At 36.5% G+C, this 17,154-nt stretch overlaps 1 protein-coding gene across 9 annotated transcripts; it reads right to left on the bottom strand.

Moving 5' to 3' along the window:
• Positions 1 to 376: 376 nt before the first annotated feature.
• Positions 377 to 15,656, bottom strand: LOC114304684 (putative E3 ubiquitin-protein ligase HIP1). Of its 9 annotated transcripts, XR_014351367.1 has the most exons (14): positions 15,423 to 15,656; positions 15,226 to 15,340; positions 15,029 to 15,110; positions 13,697 to 13,827; positions 13,314 to 13,418; positions 12,029 to 12,211; positions 11,816 to 11,920; positions 3,654 to 3,867; positions 3,141 to 3,377; positions 2,325 to 2,530; positions 1,802 to 1,837; positions 1,551 to 1,643; positions 1,312 to 1,455; positions 377 to 753 (listed from the first exon to the last, which is right to left on the bottom strand). XR_014351367.1 is itself a non-coding variant. In XM_082906961.1 (8 exons), exons 6-8 carry the CDS (start codon positions 1,581 to 1,583, stop codon positions 676 to 678), a joined length of 255 nt encoding a protein of 84 aa, XP_082763087.1. In that variant the 5' UTR covers positions 1,584 to 1,643; positions 1,802 to 1,837; positions 2,325 to 2,530; positions 3,141 to 3,377; positions 3,654 to 3,829; positions 11,816 to 11,954; the 3' UTR covers positions 377 to 675. The 9 variants fall into 9 exon arrangements, 3 of the variants coding, with proteins under 3 accessions (XP_082763087.1, XP_082763100.1, XP_082763093.1); XR_014351369.1 differs by lacking the exons at positions 3,654 to 3,867; positions 11,816 to 11,920; positions 12,029 to 12,211 and adding exons at positions 13,917 to 13,977; positions 14,720 to 14,775; XR_014351348.1 differs by lacking the exons at positions 377 to 753; positions 1,312 to 1,455; positions 1,551 to 1,643; ... (2 more) ...; positions 3,141 to 3,377; positions 3,654 to 3,867 and adding exons at positions 11,132 to 11,482; positions 13,917 to 13,977; positions 14,720 to 14,775.
• Positions 15,657 to 17,154: the final 1,498 nt, after the last annotated feature.

The raw sequence follows: 17,154 nt of genomic DNA, 5'->3' as shown, positions 1-17,154 counted from the left end.
AACATTTTTAACAATGCCACTATAGCCTTAAGAAACGCCGCAATAGGTTTTTTTGATATTTAAAGTTTTCATTGCAGATATGGTCGCCGCAATATCTTAGCAACGCTTCAAAAACATCGCTAAAAACATTAGGCGGCGTTTTTAAAAATGTCACAAAATCTTCAATAACCACTACGTAATGATATCATTTAGTGGCATTTTTCCAAACGCCACCTTTCTTCATTTTCATACTTGCCTCGCATATGATGTCATGATGGCATCATTTAGTGACTTTTGTTTTCCAAAAAAACACCATTTTTTTTTTTTGTTTTAATAACACAGCCCAATTAATTGAGAATTTAACTAGGAGCAGAGATTGAAAATTTAACTAGAGAGATAAAGAATTAACTAAGAATTTATATAAAAGAACACATATTAGCTCAAATTTGAACTTGCACATGACTGAAATGAAAACTCTCAGGTGAGAAAAGTAAAAAAAAAAAAAGAAGAAACAAACAAAAGGAAATGGCAAGCTGATGGTATAAGTTCAGATGGGGAAGGGACCGGAGAGAAGTTTACAGGGACAACTGATTGGCAAATGATCTGTGATTTGGGATAAGAGTTCCCTGAAACCGATGATCTCTCAAACAACCACTGCAGTCTTTTTTCAAATGGGACAGTTATTCTTCGCACGAGCTATTGTTTGATGCAATTGAAGTGAAACTCATGCCCACAATTCAGCTTACCAAGCTCCTTTCCATCAACATAATCCTCCTGCAATTTGATTCAATAAATGGAAGCATCTGGTTTAATAGGGAGCTTTAACTTGAGAAAAAATAGACCCCATGAATTGGCAACTCCCTTCCTCCCAACTGCCAGAACTGGGTGTGGGGAGAGATGGTGAGTTGAATGGAGTTTGGTAATAAATACACTTAAAACGTATAATATTTGTGGGGAAAAAAAAATCTTCAAAAATTTCACTAAATACCAAAAATGCAAACCTATAAAAATTCAATACATTTACGTATTATTGTGTATTTATTGATTTTTAAAATACTTTTTCACAAGTATTTTAGTTTTTAGGTGTATCTAGGTTAGGTGCATCTAGAAAGTAAAAAATTTGCTTAAAATATTAAAAAAATTCACTATAAACAAAAAAATAAAAAACTCAATTCTTAGAAAATCAATCAAAACCAGACAAAGTGATTAATTTTTTTTACACGAATCTAAAAAAAATTCACTAAAGACAAAAAAAAATTTGAATATTAGGTGACTTTTTTAGCTGATCCCAAATAGATAAGTTGCAAGACAGAGAATTTAAGTGTCCCTTACCTGACAAATACAACACGGTTCCTCTTCCACTGGAGGTCCTAATTTCATTAACAGATAACAATGCCGCCTCACAGCTGCCAAAATAGCTTCCTCACTCAATCCAGTGCTCACATTTCCAATTTGATCCTCCAGGGCCAACAACTCCTAATCCAAAGTCAATCATTTATGAGTCAAACTTCAATAATGGCAAGGACAAAAAAAGAGTCATGTAAATGATTATTTCAATTTATTAGTGTTACCTCATAAGACATATCGTCTACATCAAGACGCATATTTTCATGCACATCAGGCTCCTCATAAAACAAAGGTTGTTCATGAACAATAATCCCATCCTGGCACACCACCATGAGTGCAAGTTGTAAAAAAATTACTGCTAACTAATAACTATATGGAGAACATGAACACGAAAACTCCAAGTTTCCGTCCATTTCCAAAAGCAAACACAAACTTGATAATCAAAGCATAAAATAAACCAAGCAAAAGATCTAACCTCAACACAATGTAGGACTTGCAAGGCACGCCGAATCTGCTTATGGCAAAAAGAAAGATATTTAGAGATTTGATTGGGTAAAGAGAAAAAATGTTAGAAGGGAAAAGCAAAACATTAAGAAAGAATATGAAGATTAATTAATGGTATACACACTGCTACATCTTCAAAGGTACACAAGTTAAAGTAGCCGAGCTCAAATAAGTGCAAAATAAAACATGGACACGGGGGAAGAGAAAGCAAAATTCAAGAGGACCCACATTCCCAAAACCTGCTTTTAAAAATAAAAAATAAAAACACGCGCGCGCTCTCTCTGGGTTTTCATGTATTTTTGAACATAGGTCCTCTGATTAACCAAAACAATTAGAAAACATAGTTTACTAGTTCTATTGAGCATGGTTACATTGGATATGCCTAAACCAAAACCATGACTATGTATCCATAAAACCATGACTATTTATCCATAAAAGAAGGGAATCAAAGAAGACTCACTAGAGTGGAAATCAGGTGTCTGAATGAAACTTACAGATTTGAAAGAAACCTGGCAGTGTCAGAAAGCATAACAGCACAAAGGCAGCCCGGGTTCTGCCCTAATTTCTTCACCTGCTGGCAGATGTTGTTGGGGATATCAGATTTCTCATCCTGTGCTGCCATTGCACAAGGGGCCAATTTCAAAGCCTCCATTTCTGGAGTGACTTCCCACATGCCCTGACCCCATTTGCCCTTTCAAGCCTGCCAACGGCAATGACCACGAGGTCTTTTAATCATTTTGAATAATTTGAGAATTCAGAGAAAATTGCAGAATTATTGTTAATATTCGAGATCAGTTTATATAAAAGGCATTCTTCTCAAATGAGCATGAACTATGACAAAGTTTGTAGATAATCAACAGACGAAGAAATGAAGAAACAAAAATATGACATTCAGTCTTTTTCAGATGCTACAATGGAGGATTCTAAGGGATTGAAGTGCATAAGTCATCATTAAGATAAAACTCAAGCAAAAACAAGTAAATAAATGACTATAATACACCCACAATACATGGTTTCAATCTCTCATATTGGTTTCCTATAACTAAAATTGCAAAATAAACAGAAATCAAACAAAATTCAATATGTAATTCACTACACACATCCACAATCCACGAAAAACAAAATAAATACCAATTAAAGTAGATCTTAATTAGCACGATCTATCCCAACTCAAGTATAAGATTCTTGAAACTAAAAATTTTACAATCACAATTAAAATAAATTGGAAAATCAAAGAAACACAATAAATTAAATCACTAATGTGTCCACAATTCAAGAGAAAGGGAAATAAGGAATGAGTTTACACATACTCTGTCACTTTTTAGAGGCAATGCAGCTTTGCATTTCTTGGGCTTAGTTGGGGTCACAACAACACCACTTTCCACAACACCCTCTTGGAGTTGTTCAGTTTTTTCTGCAAGCTCTGCTTCAGCAACCAAAGCCGCCACAACAACTGGGGAATTGGGTGAAGAAACATCAATTCAATTGTTGGATTTTCTGTGGTTCTATTTTGATACTAAACAAATGTAGATACCACTGCAACAGACCTGAAATATTTGAAAGCACCAGGTCCAAGATTAAATTAAAATTCTTTTTATCACTTATTAAATACAAAGGTTGTTGCTAAATTTAGAATTCAGAAATCATTCCAAGAAAACCGATACAGGTCTTTCACCAAACCCACAAGATTCAAAACATATGAAATAATAATCAAACTAAAAATTAAATTTGGTTAACAAGATACAAGGTGTCATGCTAGTCCCTCTGAATCCCACTTTATCAAAATAACAAGTATTAATTCATCAAAGAAGATTCCAACAAACCTGAGTCCAATGTCTGTACGTAGAAAACAGGAAAAACACCATCACAACTATAATTAAGCTGTATAAAATAACTGTAGTGGCACCGATACGACTTGGACCCTTCTTCTTCTTGCTTTGTTGTAGCAGAGCTTGAGGTTTAATCCTTGCCATGATGTGTCAACCTCAACTCCCAAGGACTACAAAATCCCAGGATCCAGCACTCAATTCCAAATCTCTATAACCAAACACCATTTAAAGGAATTCCATAACATATAAATCAAACAGCCAGGTTTTGGATCCAATCTGAACTTTCAAAGAACTTCATAGGTATCTTTGAATAAGACACACACACAATAACCAGAATTCAAGAGGATCAAAATACATAGATAAGTGAGAAAAATAAAAACTTGAGATTTTTTTTGAAGCTTGATCTACAACCTCATACTAACAATCGATTAGACAGCTATGAAGTAACAAAGAAAATTACATAGAAAAGTAAACAAAAACACTGCTTGGTTACTGAGAAAAAATTGAAGTTTCAAATGTTAAAGATCTCAACATAATTCAATCGGCTCAGTACTTGACACACAATAATGAACAAAATCAAATCCTAGGACCAAGATTTGGATCGAACAATAGAGATTTACGTAGATCTGAACAAAAACTTACACAGAGAGATCTTAAATATACACTACTAAGCATTTGAGGATGTTAATATGTGCATAGGGACTAAAACTTACAGATCTGAACGAAAGCAATCAATCGATCAAATCCAGAGAGAGAGAGTGTTTGATATCGATCAATAGACTAAAAATCAATCGATCAATCGATCGATCGATCTGTGTTCTCTTTAACATAAATTAGTATTGTTGAATGTATAGATGAGAAGAAGAAGAATAAGAAGAAGAAGAAGAAATAGAAGTAGAGAAAGCTGCTGTATAATATTGATTCAAAAAGCATAGGGTTTCCCCCTTACACATAACTACTTATACTAATAAGAATAATACATAAAGACCAAACTATCCCTAACACTTAACACTCCCCTTCAAGTTGGTGCAAAGATGTTTCTCATGCCCAACTTGCAACAAATAGGATGAAAGACTTTACTACTAAGACCCTTAGTAAAAACATCCGCCAGTTGATCTTCAGACTTAACAAAAAGCATACATATCAAACCCTTAATCAATTTCTCCTTAATGAAATGTCTGTCAATCTCAATATGCTTAGTCCGATCATGTTGAACAAGATTGTGTGCTATACTAATAGCAGCCTTGTTGTCGCAATACAAAGTCATGGGACCACTCCAATCAAGCCCTATATCACTCAACAAAGATTGAAGCCACATTAGTTCACATGTTCCATGTGCCATAGCCCTGTATTCAGCTTCAGCACTACATCTAGAAACAACCGCTTGCTTCTTACTACGCCATGTGACTAAATTTCCCCCTACAAAAGCACAATAACCGAAGATAGAGCGTCAGTCATCTATAGAGCCTGTCCAATCTGCATCTATGAACGCTTCCAACCGCAAGTGACCATGATTAGAGAACAAAATTCATTTTCCAGGGGCAAATTTAAGGTACCTCAAAATACGATAGACTGCATCCAAATGAGTTGCACGAGGATCATGCATAAACTGACTCACTATCCCAACTGCATAGGCAATATCTGGACAAGTATGAGAGAGATATATCAGTCTTCCCACAAGTCTTTGGTACCTTTCCTTCTCCACAGGCTCACCAATTCCACTACAAAGATGATGTTTAGTCTCAATTGGTGAATCAGCTGGTCTACAGCCCAACATGCCCGTTTCCTCAAGAAGATCTAGAATGTACTTCCTTTGAGAAATAAAGATGCCTTTATCAGATCAAGCAACTTCAATCCCAAGAAAGTATCGCAATGGACCAAGTTCTTTTATCTCAAACTTCTTGGCTAACTGCATCTTGAGATGGGTCACCTCCTCCTCATCATTACCTGTCACAACTATGTCATCCACATATACAATAAGCACTATTACCTTATGTACATTGCGTTTGACAAACAAGGTGTGATCCGCATTGCTTTGCTGATACCCAAATCCTAGCATTGCCTTGAGAAATCTACCAAACCAGGTTCTAGGAGATTGTTTCAAACCGTACAAAGCCTTCTTTAATCTACAAACCTTTCCAACTGTAGACTGAGATGAGAATCCTGGAGGTACATCCATATATACCTCCTCCTCCAAATCCCCATGAAGAAAAGCATTCTTCAGATCTAATTGTTGTAGAGGCCATCCCAAATTAGCCGCACATGACAGAATAGCCCAAATGGAATTCATCTTTGCTACCGGGGCAAAAGTTTCTTGATAATCTACTCCATATGTTTGGGTAAATCCCTTGGCCACTAGTCTTGCTTTGTACTGTTCAATCGTCCCATCTGCATTGTGCTTAATGGTGAACACCCACTCACATCCGACTGGTTTTTTCCCATTCGGAAGAGACATCAACTCTCATGTGTTATTTTTACTCAAAGCTTGCATCTCTTCTACCATAGCTACCTTCCACTTAAGATCATTGATGGCTTCTTTCCAACCCTGCGGAATACACATAGAAGAAAGGGACGAAACAAAAGCACGATATGGAGAAGGCAACGAATCATATGACACGAATTTAGAAATAGGGTGCTGAGTACAAGCTCTAACCCCCTTTCTGAGAGCAATAGGAAGACTCAAATCATCCGTAACAGGACCATCAATAACAGGTGAAGAAATGAGATGAGGATCATTACCTGAAGAGTTAGTGGACACTGGGTGTGGAACTGGCATAGGAGATGATGATTGACTTGGTGGCACAAGAGAAGCCGGCTCTTTCTGACGCCGTGAATAAGTCTTAAGATCAGCTTTGTCCAAACGACCACCGATATCCGACTCCTCATCAACAGAACTTCTAGGCTCCCCCTCACCACAAATAATAGCCCGCTGAGTAGGAAGGAAAAAAGACAACTCATGTTGATATGATGCCGTCTCATCCGCAATCTCATCGATGCCACGCTCCCCTTGAGGGGATGGCGGAGGACCAGAAAAGAATGACTCGAATTCACGGAAGGTGACATCCATACTAACATACAGCTTATGAGAGTGAGGGTCAGAGCATTTGTAGCCTTTCTGAGTAGCAGAATAACCAAGAAAGGCACACCGGACAGCCTTAGGATCAAGCTTCCCACGAGTACGAGGGTGAAGATGAACAAAACAGACACAACCAAAAACCCAAGGCGGAAGGGAAGAAGTTGGATAAGTCACAGGAAGAAGCTCAAGAGGAAGTTGGAAGTGAGGGACACAAGATGGCATACGGTTAATAAGGTAAGTCGCGGTAAGAACTGCATCCCCCCAAAAGGACTTAGGAACGTTCATGGTAAACAAGAGAGAGCGAGCAACCTCAAGGAGATGGCCATTCTTACGTTCAGCAACTCCATTCTGTTCAGGAGTGCCAACACAACTAGTCTGATAAAGAATGCCATGCTCGTCCAGGTATGCCCAGAAAGCGCCACCAACATACTCAGTCCCATTATCACTCCTAAGAATTTTGATAGTAGCATTGAAAAAATTGGATACCATTTTATGAAAACTTTTGAAGTAAGAGAAAACCTCAATTTTTGTACGAAGTAAATAAAGCCAAGTCACACGGGAATAACAATCAATAAATGTGACAAACCAACGATAACCAGAGGTAGAAACAACAGGGAAAGGATCCCACACATCGGTATGAATAAGCATAAAAGGAAAAGTACTTCTTTTATTAATTAAAGGATAACAAGTACGTTTATGCTTAGCAAGCTCACAAGCATCACAAACAAAGTTATTCCTAGGACAATCACGAACTAATGGACCCTTACCACCACCTGGAGGCTGAAAAGGCGGAGTATCACGTGACTTGGGGCCGACAACCATCGCTGACCGATCCGGAACAGGAGCACGCACCATAGCACTACGACGACTCTCCTCCTACTGAACCAGGGCATAAGCCTCACGCAATGTAGGAAACGGAGCGCAACCTAACACCTGAACCCATATCTGATCATACTCCAAATTCAAACCAGCAAGAAAATCATACACCCGCTCCTTCTCCACAGCCTGCTGAAACATAGTGGCATCTTTAGAGCAAACTGGCTGGAAACTCTAGTAAAAATCTAGCTCTTGCCACAAACCACTCAACTCAGCATAGTAGACTGCTAGAGAGCGATCCTTCTGATCCAAACCCCTAATCTTCTTACGCAATTCATAGGCCTGTGCATCATTCCCTTGTTGAGAATACATCTAAGAGGCTGCTATCCAGATCTTGTGAGCAATATCCATCAAGAGAAAAGTCCGACTAATGATAGGCTCCATAGAATTGATGAGCCAAGTCATAACTAAAGCATTCTCAGAAATTCATTGAGCAGATAAAGCACTATCCTCAGTAGGTGGCTCGGTACTCCCAGTATTATAGCCAGTCAAACGCCGGGCAACAATGGCAAGACTACAGGAGCGGGACCAAATCAAGTAATTAAAACCATTAAGTTTGACCGGACTAATCTGGAGAGAAGGACGATCACCAAGAGTAAGACCACGACTCAGTCCACTCTCCTCCTTACCCTTAGAGTCCTGACCCAAGTTGTCAGCCATGAGATGAGAAAAGATGGTGCAAAAAACACAAGCTGGATATCAAACAAGTCCAGAAATCACCCAACCAGCACACCAAAAACACCTTCTAAGGCTAAAACAGTCCAAGAGAAGTCCAAAATAGAGCAACCAGATCAACTACAAGCCAGAAAATCGAAGCAGAGCATCTGAACAGCGATAAAAAAACCAAGATAGGGCCAAAATACATCAAACCAAGGACAATAAACCCTCTAGGGTTCCAGTCGGCTCCCAAGGATAGGAGAATAAGGGACAAAACCAGAAAAAATATGATCAAACAGTGATTTTCGAAAAATCACCCAATTTTGATGAAAAATCAAAAAAATTAGAAAACTCAATCAATAATGACCAAACAATCAAAATGAGATTATAGGGTGATTACCCATTAATTTTGGAGCATATTGTATTTTTTTTTTTTTTTTTTTTTTTTTTTTTTTTTTTTTTTTTTTAGCTTTGCTTTGCTATAACAGATGTACCAAGAACAGTATGATGCCTAAGGAACAATCTTCAAGGAAGAAGATAGTGCTCTGATACCATGTTGAATGTATAGATGAGAAGAAGAAGAAGAAATAGAACGAGAGAAAGCTGTTGTATAATATTGATTCAAAAAGCATAGAGTTTCCCCCTTACACATAACTACTTATACTAATAAGAATAATACATAAAGACCAAACTACCCCTAACACTTAACAAGTATATATATATCACACAAATCTGAGATCTTAGATACAGATTTGTGTTCGTATATAAACAAAATCAAAAAATCAGAGAATGAGACTCACAAAATTAATCTTCAAATCGGACTGATCAAGAGCTTTGAGCCAAGATGGAGAGAGTCGGATAGAGAGATCGTAAATCAGAGCCTACGATGCTCGATCTAGTGAACTTTCACCATAAGAAAGAGGAGTGATGAAGAGACAGAACCCTAGATCTATCTCAGGACTGACTGAGAAAAATGAAAAACGCGTGGGCCTTGAAAGGGAAAATATGTTGGTACAAGTAGCACGCGTTTTTCAAAATGAGTTGCTTGTAAAGTATTTTTGAAAACTTTTGAAACAACGTTTTTTGAAAAAACGCCATAGCAAAAACGTTGTTATAACCTAATTTTCTTGTAGTGAATTGACAAAAAAAAATTCGTGAATTGATGAAGATAATGCTGCTCACAATACTTTCAAGTTGATTGAGATTGAGTTGGGGTTGATGTATGACATGCTCTTCAGTAAGGTAGGCACAATTTTTACAGTATGGAAGCATTCTCAGACTCATTTGCATCTCTTGCATTGTCACTGTGTTGGTGGGCTTTTTCTTAGTTAAAAAGCCCGATGGGCATTTGAAAGGTGATCTTCCGATAACCATAATTTTGCTAGTTGGAGCCATTTGTTTAGAAATAGGTGGAGCTCTTGTACAACTTGGTTCAGATTGGGCAATTTTTTGGGCATGTAGGCATTACCCAAGTAAGTTGGTCACTCCGGTTTTTCATCTTCACAAATTTGTGATCTCTAAAAGCAAAGATGGTCTGAGGTTATGGGACAATCTGGGTTAAACTTTTGCAACAAATATACAACAACAAAGTTCAGCCTACCATCGCATAGAGTCAACCTTAGTATCAAAGAACTTATCATCTGTCAGCTGAAAGATTTGGAAGTTGAAACTCCACAGGCTTATACCATTAAAAGAGGTGAGTGGACCCTTGAAAAATATGGATTGGATGCTATTTGGAGTATCAAGCTAGAATTTGGCAAAAGTATTGCCGTTTGGCACGTTGCTACAGACATTTGCTATCGTTTAGAACCAGAAAGTTCAAAGTCAGTCCCAAACAAAGTGGAAACAACCAAAATATTGTCATATTACATGATGCATCTTCTGCTTTTTTGTCCTACTTTATCTTTCTGTAACAACAATGAAAATTTTACTCAAGCTTATCCTAATGTGGAGAAATTTTTTGAAGAAGCCCAGTTTAATGGAGAAAAACTTGCCACTAGTTTAATGGAGAAGCAAGACAAATGGGAGATCATGAGTAATATATGGGTAGAGATGTTGTGCTATGCTGCGAGCTGCTGCTCGGTGAATCACCATGTTCAAGAGCTTAGGCATGGTGGACAGTTTCTCACACGTCTGGCTTCTACTTAAGCACTCAGGTGCAACAAAAATGTTGGAGAAAAATGCATCTCAACAATTGAATGACAAAGAAGACATAAAGTCAGAATTAATGGATGCTGTTGAAGATACAGGATGTTGCTTCTGATACCTTTCAAGCCTTGAATAAGTGTCAAATTTCTGGGAGATGAGCTCATGCAAGTTTGAGTCAAACCATTTAGAAATTCTAGTTTCTTGTGTTTTGTAGATGTTGTTTGATGTAGCTTTTGTTGCGTCCCCTAAAGCTTCTAGTGTTTGGCTTTGAGTTTTTTCTTGCTTTTAATTTCTGTGGTTTTGTTGTAATGGCAAGGCTTCACTTGAATTGTAGTTCTTTGTTGTACTGTTTCATTTAACGAATTGATGGTTGCTTGATCCATGTGATAATTTTAAGGTTTCGTAGGAGAGCTTGAATTACTTGATCCATGTAACAATTTTGTAAACTTGTAATATATAATTTAATGGTTCCTTTTTAAGTTTATTTTCTTTTAGTGCCTACAAAAAAATATATACTTAATATATAAAAGGGTATCTAAGTGATAATAGGATATGATATTAGGTTAGACAATTGATCATTATAGTGAAAATGATATGATTGATGAAATTATTTGGTGAGAAGGACAATTATTGTTTTGAAGGATTACGGCACCAAAAAAAGGTTTTTACGGCGCCAAATGCACGCCATGGATACGATTCTATGACGCACAAGGTACATCATAACTAGTCATGGAAAGTCATTCACTTTTAACGGCATGCCATAGCATGCCATTAAAACTTTTAACAACACATCTTATACGTCATGTTTAATTTTTCCAAAAATTGTCTGTACATTACAAATCATCCAAAAACTATGTTTCTAAACATCAAAAATTGTTCTCAACTTCAAAACCATCCAAAAAGTTCTAAAGATATTAGAAAATTCATAGTAGCTTGTATTCCGTCTTCAAAAGCTTCCCTTCTTAGAGCAACCAAACTTGAAACAACATCAGTAGAAAGAGCATATATTAGATCATAAGCATGGATAAACTACTCCCTCCCAAGAAAATAAGATAGTGGCTCATACCTGCATGAATTAAACTGATTTGATTACTTCCTAATAACCATTATAAAGTTAGCACTTAGCACTAATTTTTGCCTAGGATAGCTCTAATTCCAACTTCTATAAAATACTCCCTCCCAAGAGAGATTACGAGACTGCCACTGAAAACTAACAGTTATGGTTTTGAACAAATTTATTTAATGAGATGGAACATGCCCAATAGGTGTTCAAGTTTTCTACACTTCCAAATCTAAAAAGATTCAATACATCTAAGAGAACTGTATGATAAAATAAGGCATGTTCTATTTCATACCATATGGAATAGGAGAACGTATTGTAGAGGTGGTAATCACTTACATTTGCTTCAGCAGCAGGATTGACATTCCCCAATGCAAAGAAAGATCCACCAAGAATAACTACTCTCTTGACCTTGCTTGCAAAGGATGAGTCCCTTTTCATTGCCTGATCAAACAAACGCATGCTTCTTGAGTGTAAAGGTTACACACCCGAAAAATTTGAAGATGTCATTATTTGTGAGAGTGAACAAAAAGGAAAGATATTAAAACTTACTAAAGCAAAATTTATCAATGGTCCCAGCACAAGTATGGATACTTCACCAGGATACTTAGAAACCATATCCACCAAAAACTCCGATGCCTTCTTCTCAATTTTCTAGGATTTTGGAGGAGGTAAGGAAATGTTCCCTAATCCATCAGAACCATGAACGAAGTCTGCAACACGTGGTCTTCCACCCTAGTAAAGCACAACACAATTTTGAATCTCCACCTAACTAATGCATTGAAATGTGGGTAGCCCACTATTACCTCCTAACTATACCAATTATAGTTGCATCAAACAACACTGCAGTGCATCCTTTACTGTTCAAAATCAACAAACAATTGCAGAAGTGGAGAATACCAGACGTAAGGTAACCTAAAAAAAAATAGGCCAGATGTAGTATGTGTAATGATAATCACCAATCCATACTGTACCTGGCCTGCCCTTATCGGGCCATCACTGTCTAATGTTAACTATTCCGTTTGAAGTATGCCTAATGTGTAGATTAGATGTTTGAAGGGAACAGCTAGTGTGGAATAAGCCAATGCATGCATCTGTTCAGATAGTAGCAGGTATAATGCACTTGTGGCAACAAGCCTTTCTCAACTCCTAGAATCCAGAGTAGCAATCTGTCTTCGCAGTATTCTCTATACTCCAAAAACACTAAGTGTGACACTAAAAATATTGGTTTGAAGAAGGAAGTGGTTTTCCCAATTCCAACCCCAATGGTTAGCTCAACAGGTAAGGCTTTGGGAGACACCCAAGGCCTAAGGTCCCCTATTCAAGTCTTGGGGCCACCTACAATAGGGCATAAGCCCTATGACTTAACTGAAGTGCATGGTCCGTGGAGATTATGGTGACAGAGGGAGGTTTACGGTAGATTAGAGGTTCCATCAAAGTTTGCTAAACCATGGGTTCCTCCCCATCCAAAATAAATAAATAAATAAATTTTCCAATGCCCATTCTAAAGTTGCTTTCTCAACCAACTCACTATCTGAAACAAAAACTCAACATAGTTACAAGTTAGAGCCTCATCTTTCATACGAACGTTCAAATGCCTAAGAAAAGGGAGCTTGTGATAGGTACACAATTACCCTTGAGTAAAACCTTCGTAATCTCAAAGGTCAAGAAAGTGATTGTAGATTTAGTAGAATGGTGTTAAAGGATTCATTAAACTAATCCCCAATAGTTTATAGTCTTCATTCAGTTGAATCTGAGTTGTGTAAAAATCTAAAACACATATGATGGCACAATAAAATGTAAAGAATTGAAATGATAATTCATGTTGGTCACCTACCCATCAGAATCCTTCTTTCTCTTGGAGGGAAGCACCTATCACGCTTTCACCAAGATTAGCAATCTAGGAAGCTACAACACAAATCACAGCCTCGGGTCCATTTATCTGTTTTCCAATTATTTTTTCAAGAGAAGGAAAAATACAGATCTGGTCAGATATCTTATGAAGATATAAACATAAAAGTGCCTGTTGAAAGATTCTAATAACACAAAGCTTAAAAAAAACAGACAAGCAGAATGAAAGTTCCGACCATCTTGATGCTGTTTTAAGTTTTGTTCATAAAGGAGACAAGCAAAGTGAAAAAAGAGAAAAAGATTGAAAGAATGTGGAGGGAATGAGAGTCGAATATTTAGAATTGTAAAAACAAAGAGAATTTATTATACCTCACCCATCAGATAACCAACGAAAGAAAGGAGAATTGATGCTAAAAGTCCAGCAACGGTTCCCTCAACACTAACAGCTCCTTCGGTTCCCCTTGGAACTATCTTAAATGTCGTGACTCGTGACTAGATACCTGCATTAAAAGCAGCAATTTTAAAGCATGCACACCATATATATTTATTTCATTGAACATTTTGTAGGAGGTCATTAATGCTTGGATACCGTGACGGAATTGACAAAGAAAACTTGAAAGGTTTGTACAATATTAAAATAATGTTTTTTCCTGGGATACACAGATAGATTTTAACTGAGAAACTCACAGAACCAGAATATAATCTGGAGAATGCATCTACTGTAAAACAAGAATCATGTCGATGACTTCAAAATTCAAAACACACATTTTCTACTAACTTGAGGTGCAAATAGCATACTTTTAGGATAGATAAATCTCTTAAGATGCTACTCATGCTTCCTAGCACAAATCTCAACCATTTAAAGCATTTGACACAAATCACCCTCCTCAACTGGACCAAAAATCAATCCCAGGAGTAGAATTTGTGGGTTCCATTCAACATACCAATTGCAATAATTTTAGCTTCCATTATTCGAGATAGAATCCAGTGTATGTAATACTAACATATAACTGGCAGTAGTCTCATCAAAATCTCAACCATTGATCAAAACTCAACACAACTTTTAAGTTATCATGTGGCAGGATGGGAACCTAAGATAGCATGATAGATCACCTAATAACAAATTTTATGCACAATAATAACAACAAAGGTTTTACAACCATACCAACTTATAAAATTTACTGTCATAAATGAGAATCCTAAAAAACCTAGGAAACCACAAGTTAAAAGATGCACCACTTACGTTGTTTTTCCATATGCTTTTCCTATTTCACTTGAGACAGTATCACTCAATTTAGTACAGAAACTGCAGATAGCTTGTGATTTAATTCCATTTAATCTAATTAACACAAGCTTGTTAGAAACTACATAGTCACGTCATCGCATTCAAACCACCAGTAGAGAGGCTGTTTGTCTTTGAGCAGCAGCTTCTTCATCATCATAGGCACCTGAATTACCAACACCAAAATAAAATAAGAGCCACTAAGTGACCATATTCCTAGAAATAATTACGAAAAAAAAAAAAAAAGGAACTATATTAATTGGAACATACCAAGATAGACTGCATCATTTCATTAGGATTCCACAAAACCAGCACCAACAATGCAACAAGCAGAAAGAAATCAATAAAATTGCTATAAAGATATGTCTATGAAGAAATATATATATATACATAATATGAGGAGAGAAGTGATATTGAACCTTGTCTTCCTTTCTTGTTTTGTGATTCATTCCAGCAATTCTTGTCCCACAAATGAGCTTCATACCTTCCTGTCCATGATGCCTTGAGCAATCACAATAACAGTAGCCATTTAAGTAAAGCAAAAGAAGACCATTAATGGGACTGAAACTACAGTATTAAATTTGAACCAAATAGGAAATCAATTTCTAGTAATTACCAAAATAACCAGGGGGGAAAGAAGCTGGTTATCCTTGAAGGAAGACACATGCATAAATTTGCTATCCTTATTCTTCAATCTCAGAATAAATTTCGTAATCATCCATCTGGAAAAACTACCAATTGGAAAAACTACCAATTGAGAGGCAGATTGTTTGAAAGAGAGAGAGAGAGAGAGAGATGGAGATTGCAAGATACCTGATGTGGTTTCAACTTTGGCAAAAGTAGCGGCCCTGATAGCAGAAGCACGGAGGTGAAGACGATGCAGGTGGCTCACTGGTGGTCACGGTGGCGCAATGGCAACAGTGAAAAGCTGTGGGGTGGAGAAGAAACAGAGCATTACAGAGTAAAGTGACGAAGAGAGACACTACAGAGATACTAGTATATGGAAGGGTATGGTTTTTTTTAGATTGATATTAGGGCTCAAGAGTTGGGGTTTTGATTTTTTTTTTTTTTATTTAATTTTTTTTTTAGTGTTTGGCGTGTAAAATTTTTATTTTGGTGTTTTTTGTTTTGTTTTTTTTCTTCTGATCGTACCTTTCATGATAGTAATTGCGCGTTGTGAAAAATATAATATTTTAACAGTTGGCTTTCTGTGTGTCAGAAAAAGTGAAATTTTTAACGGCTACCTATTTGCGCGCCGTAAAATGTTCAATATTTTTAAAAGTTAGTGTGCGCGTGTCGTGTATAGTAGATGTATTAACGGCATGTCATATACACGTCATAGAAAGTTCATTATGTACAGCTAACATTGCAAGTTGTAAAAAAATCATCGTTTAATGCATTCACAACCTACGCAATAGACATGTTGTAGTTGGAAAATTATTTACAACATGCAAAAAAAGGAAGTCATAAAAGTGAGAAACTATGACTTATATTTATTGTATGTCATTGATATAAAACCGTAAAAACCCATTTTTATTGCCACTATATCATTGTTGGACCACCTACTTTAAAAAATTCACCAAAAAGTGGCAAGTAGTGGCCAATACCAGCAACTGATCGTGGTGGTGATATGAATAAATAGACAAATTAAGTTGACAGATAGGTACATAAGGACAAATAGAGAGATGATAGAAAGATAGGTGAATAGTGAATAAATTGACTGATAGGTAAAGGTAATATAATATTTTTAATTATTATCTTTTTAAAATTATAACTCCCGTCCTCTGGTAAATTACCAACATGTGTTAATATTTGGGCTTAATTCCCATTAAATCATATTAATTCATCGCTAAAAGTCAGTCTTATCATAATGGTCGCTAAAAAAAGACTTTTGTGATGATTTTTGAATTTGTCGTTAAAAATTGACAATTAGTAACATTTTTCTGTGAAAATTTTTTAAACTATCGCTAAAATTTAGAATTAGTGAATTTTTTTGACGAATTTTTTAAATTGTCACTGAAAACTAGCAATTAGTAACGTTTGTTATTAGTATTTGAAGAAAAACGTTGCTAATTATCAAATGACCTATTGGGCAATAAATCAATCTATTGAAACCTACACATAAGTCCTATATAAAAGTGTTTTGAGATATGTAAAAATATATTGAGATTCATTCCCTCACTTGTCTGAAAGAGGAATTCCCACTTCTACATAGGTTGGTAGTTAATAAAGGAGAGTCCTTAAATTCAATGCTGACAAGGAATGAGGTTGTAGGAGAGTGGGTGTTTCAGTTCAAAAAGGAGCTATATGATTGGGAAATGGTGGAGGTTACTAGAATGTTAGCCCTTTTAGAGGCAACTCCTGCAATCAAGTCAGAGACAGAAGATAAACTGGTTTGGACTACCTCAAAAATAGGTATTTTTACAATTTTATTTATGTATAATTTTCTGACAGCTGGGTTTGGCACACCTCTTTCATCTAGTAAATTGGTATGGGTGAAGTACATTCCCCCCTCTCCCCCCATAGAATCCAATTTTTTGGTTGG

This window comes from Camellia sinensis, chromosome 2, assembly GCF_055761805.1.
Source record: "Camellia sinensis isolate YWXY chromosome 2, ASM5576180v1, whole genome shotgun sequence".
Lineage (NCBI taxonomy): Eukaryota > Viridiplantae > Streptophyta > Magnoliopsida > Ericales > Theaceae > Camellia > Camellia sinensis.
The sequence above is the reverse complement of the archived record's forward strand: the minus strand, read 5'-3'. Positions and strand labels throughout refer to the sequence as shown.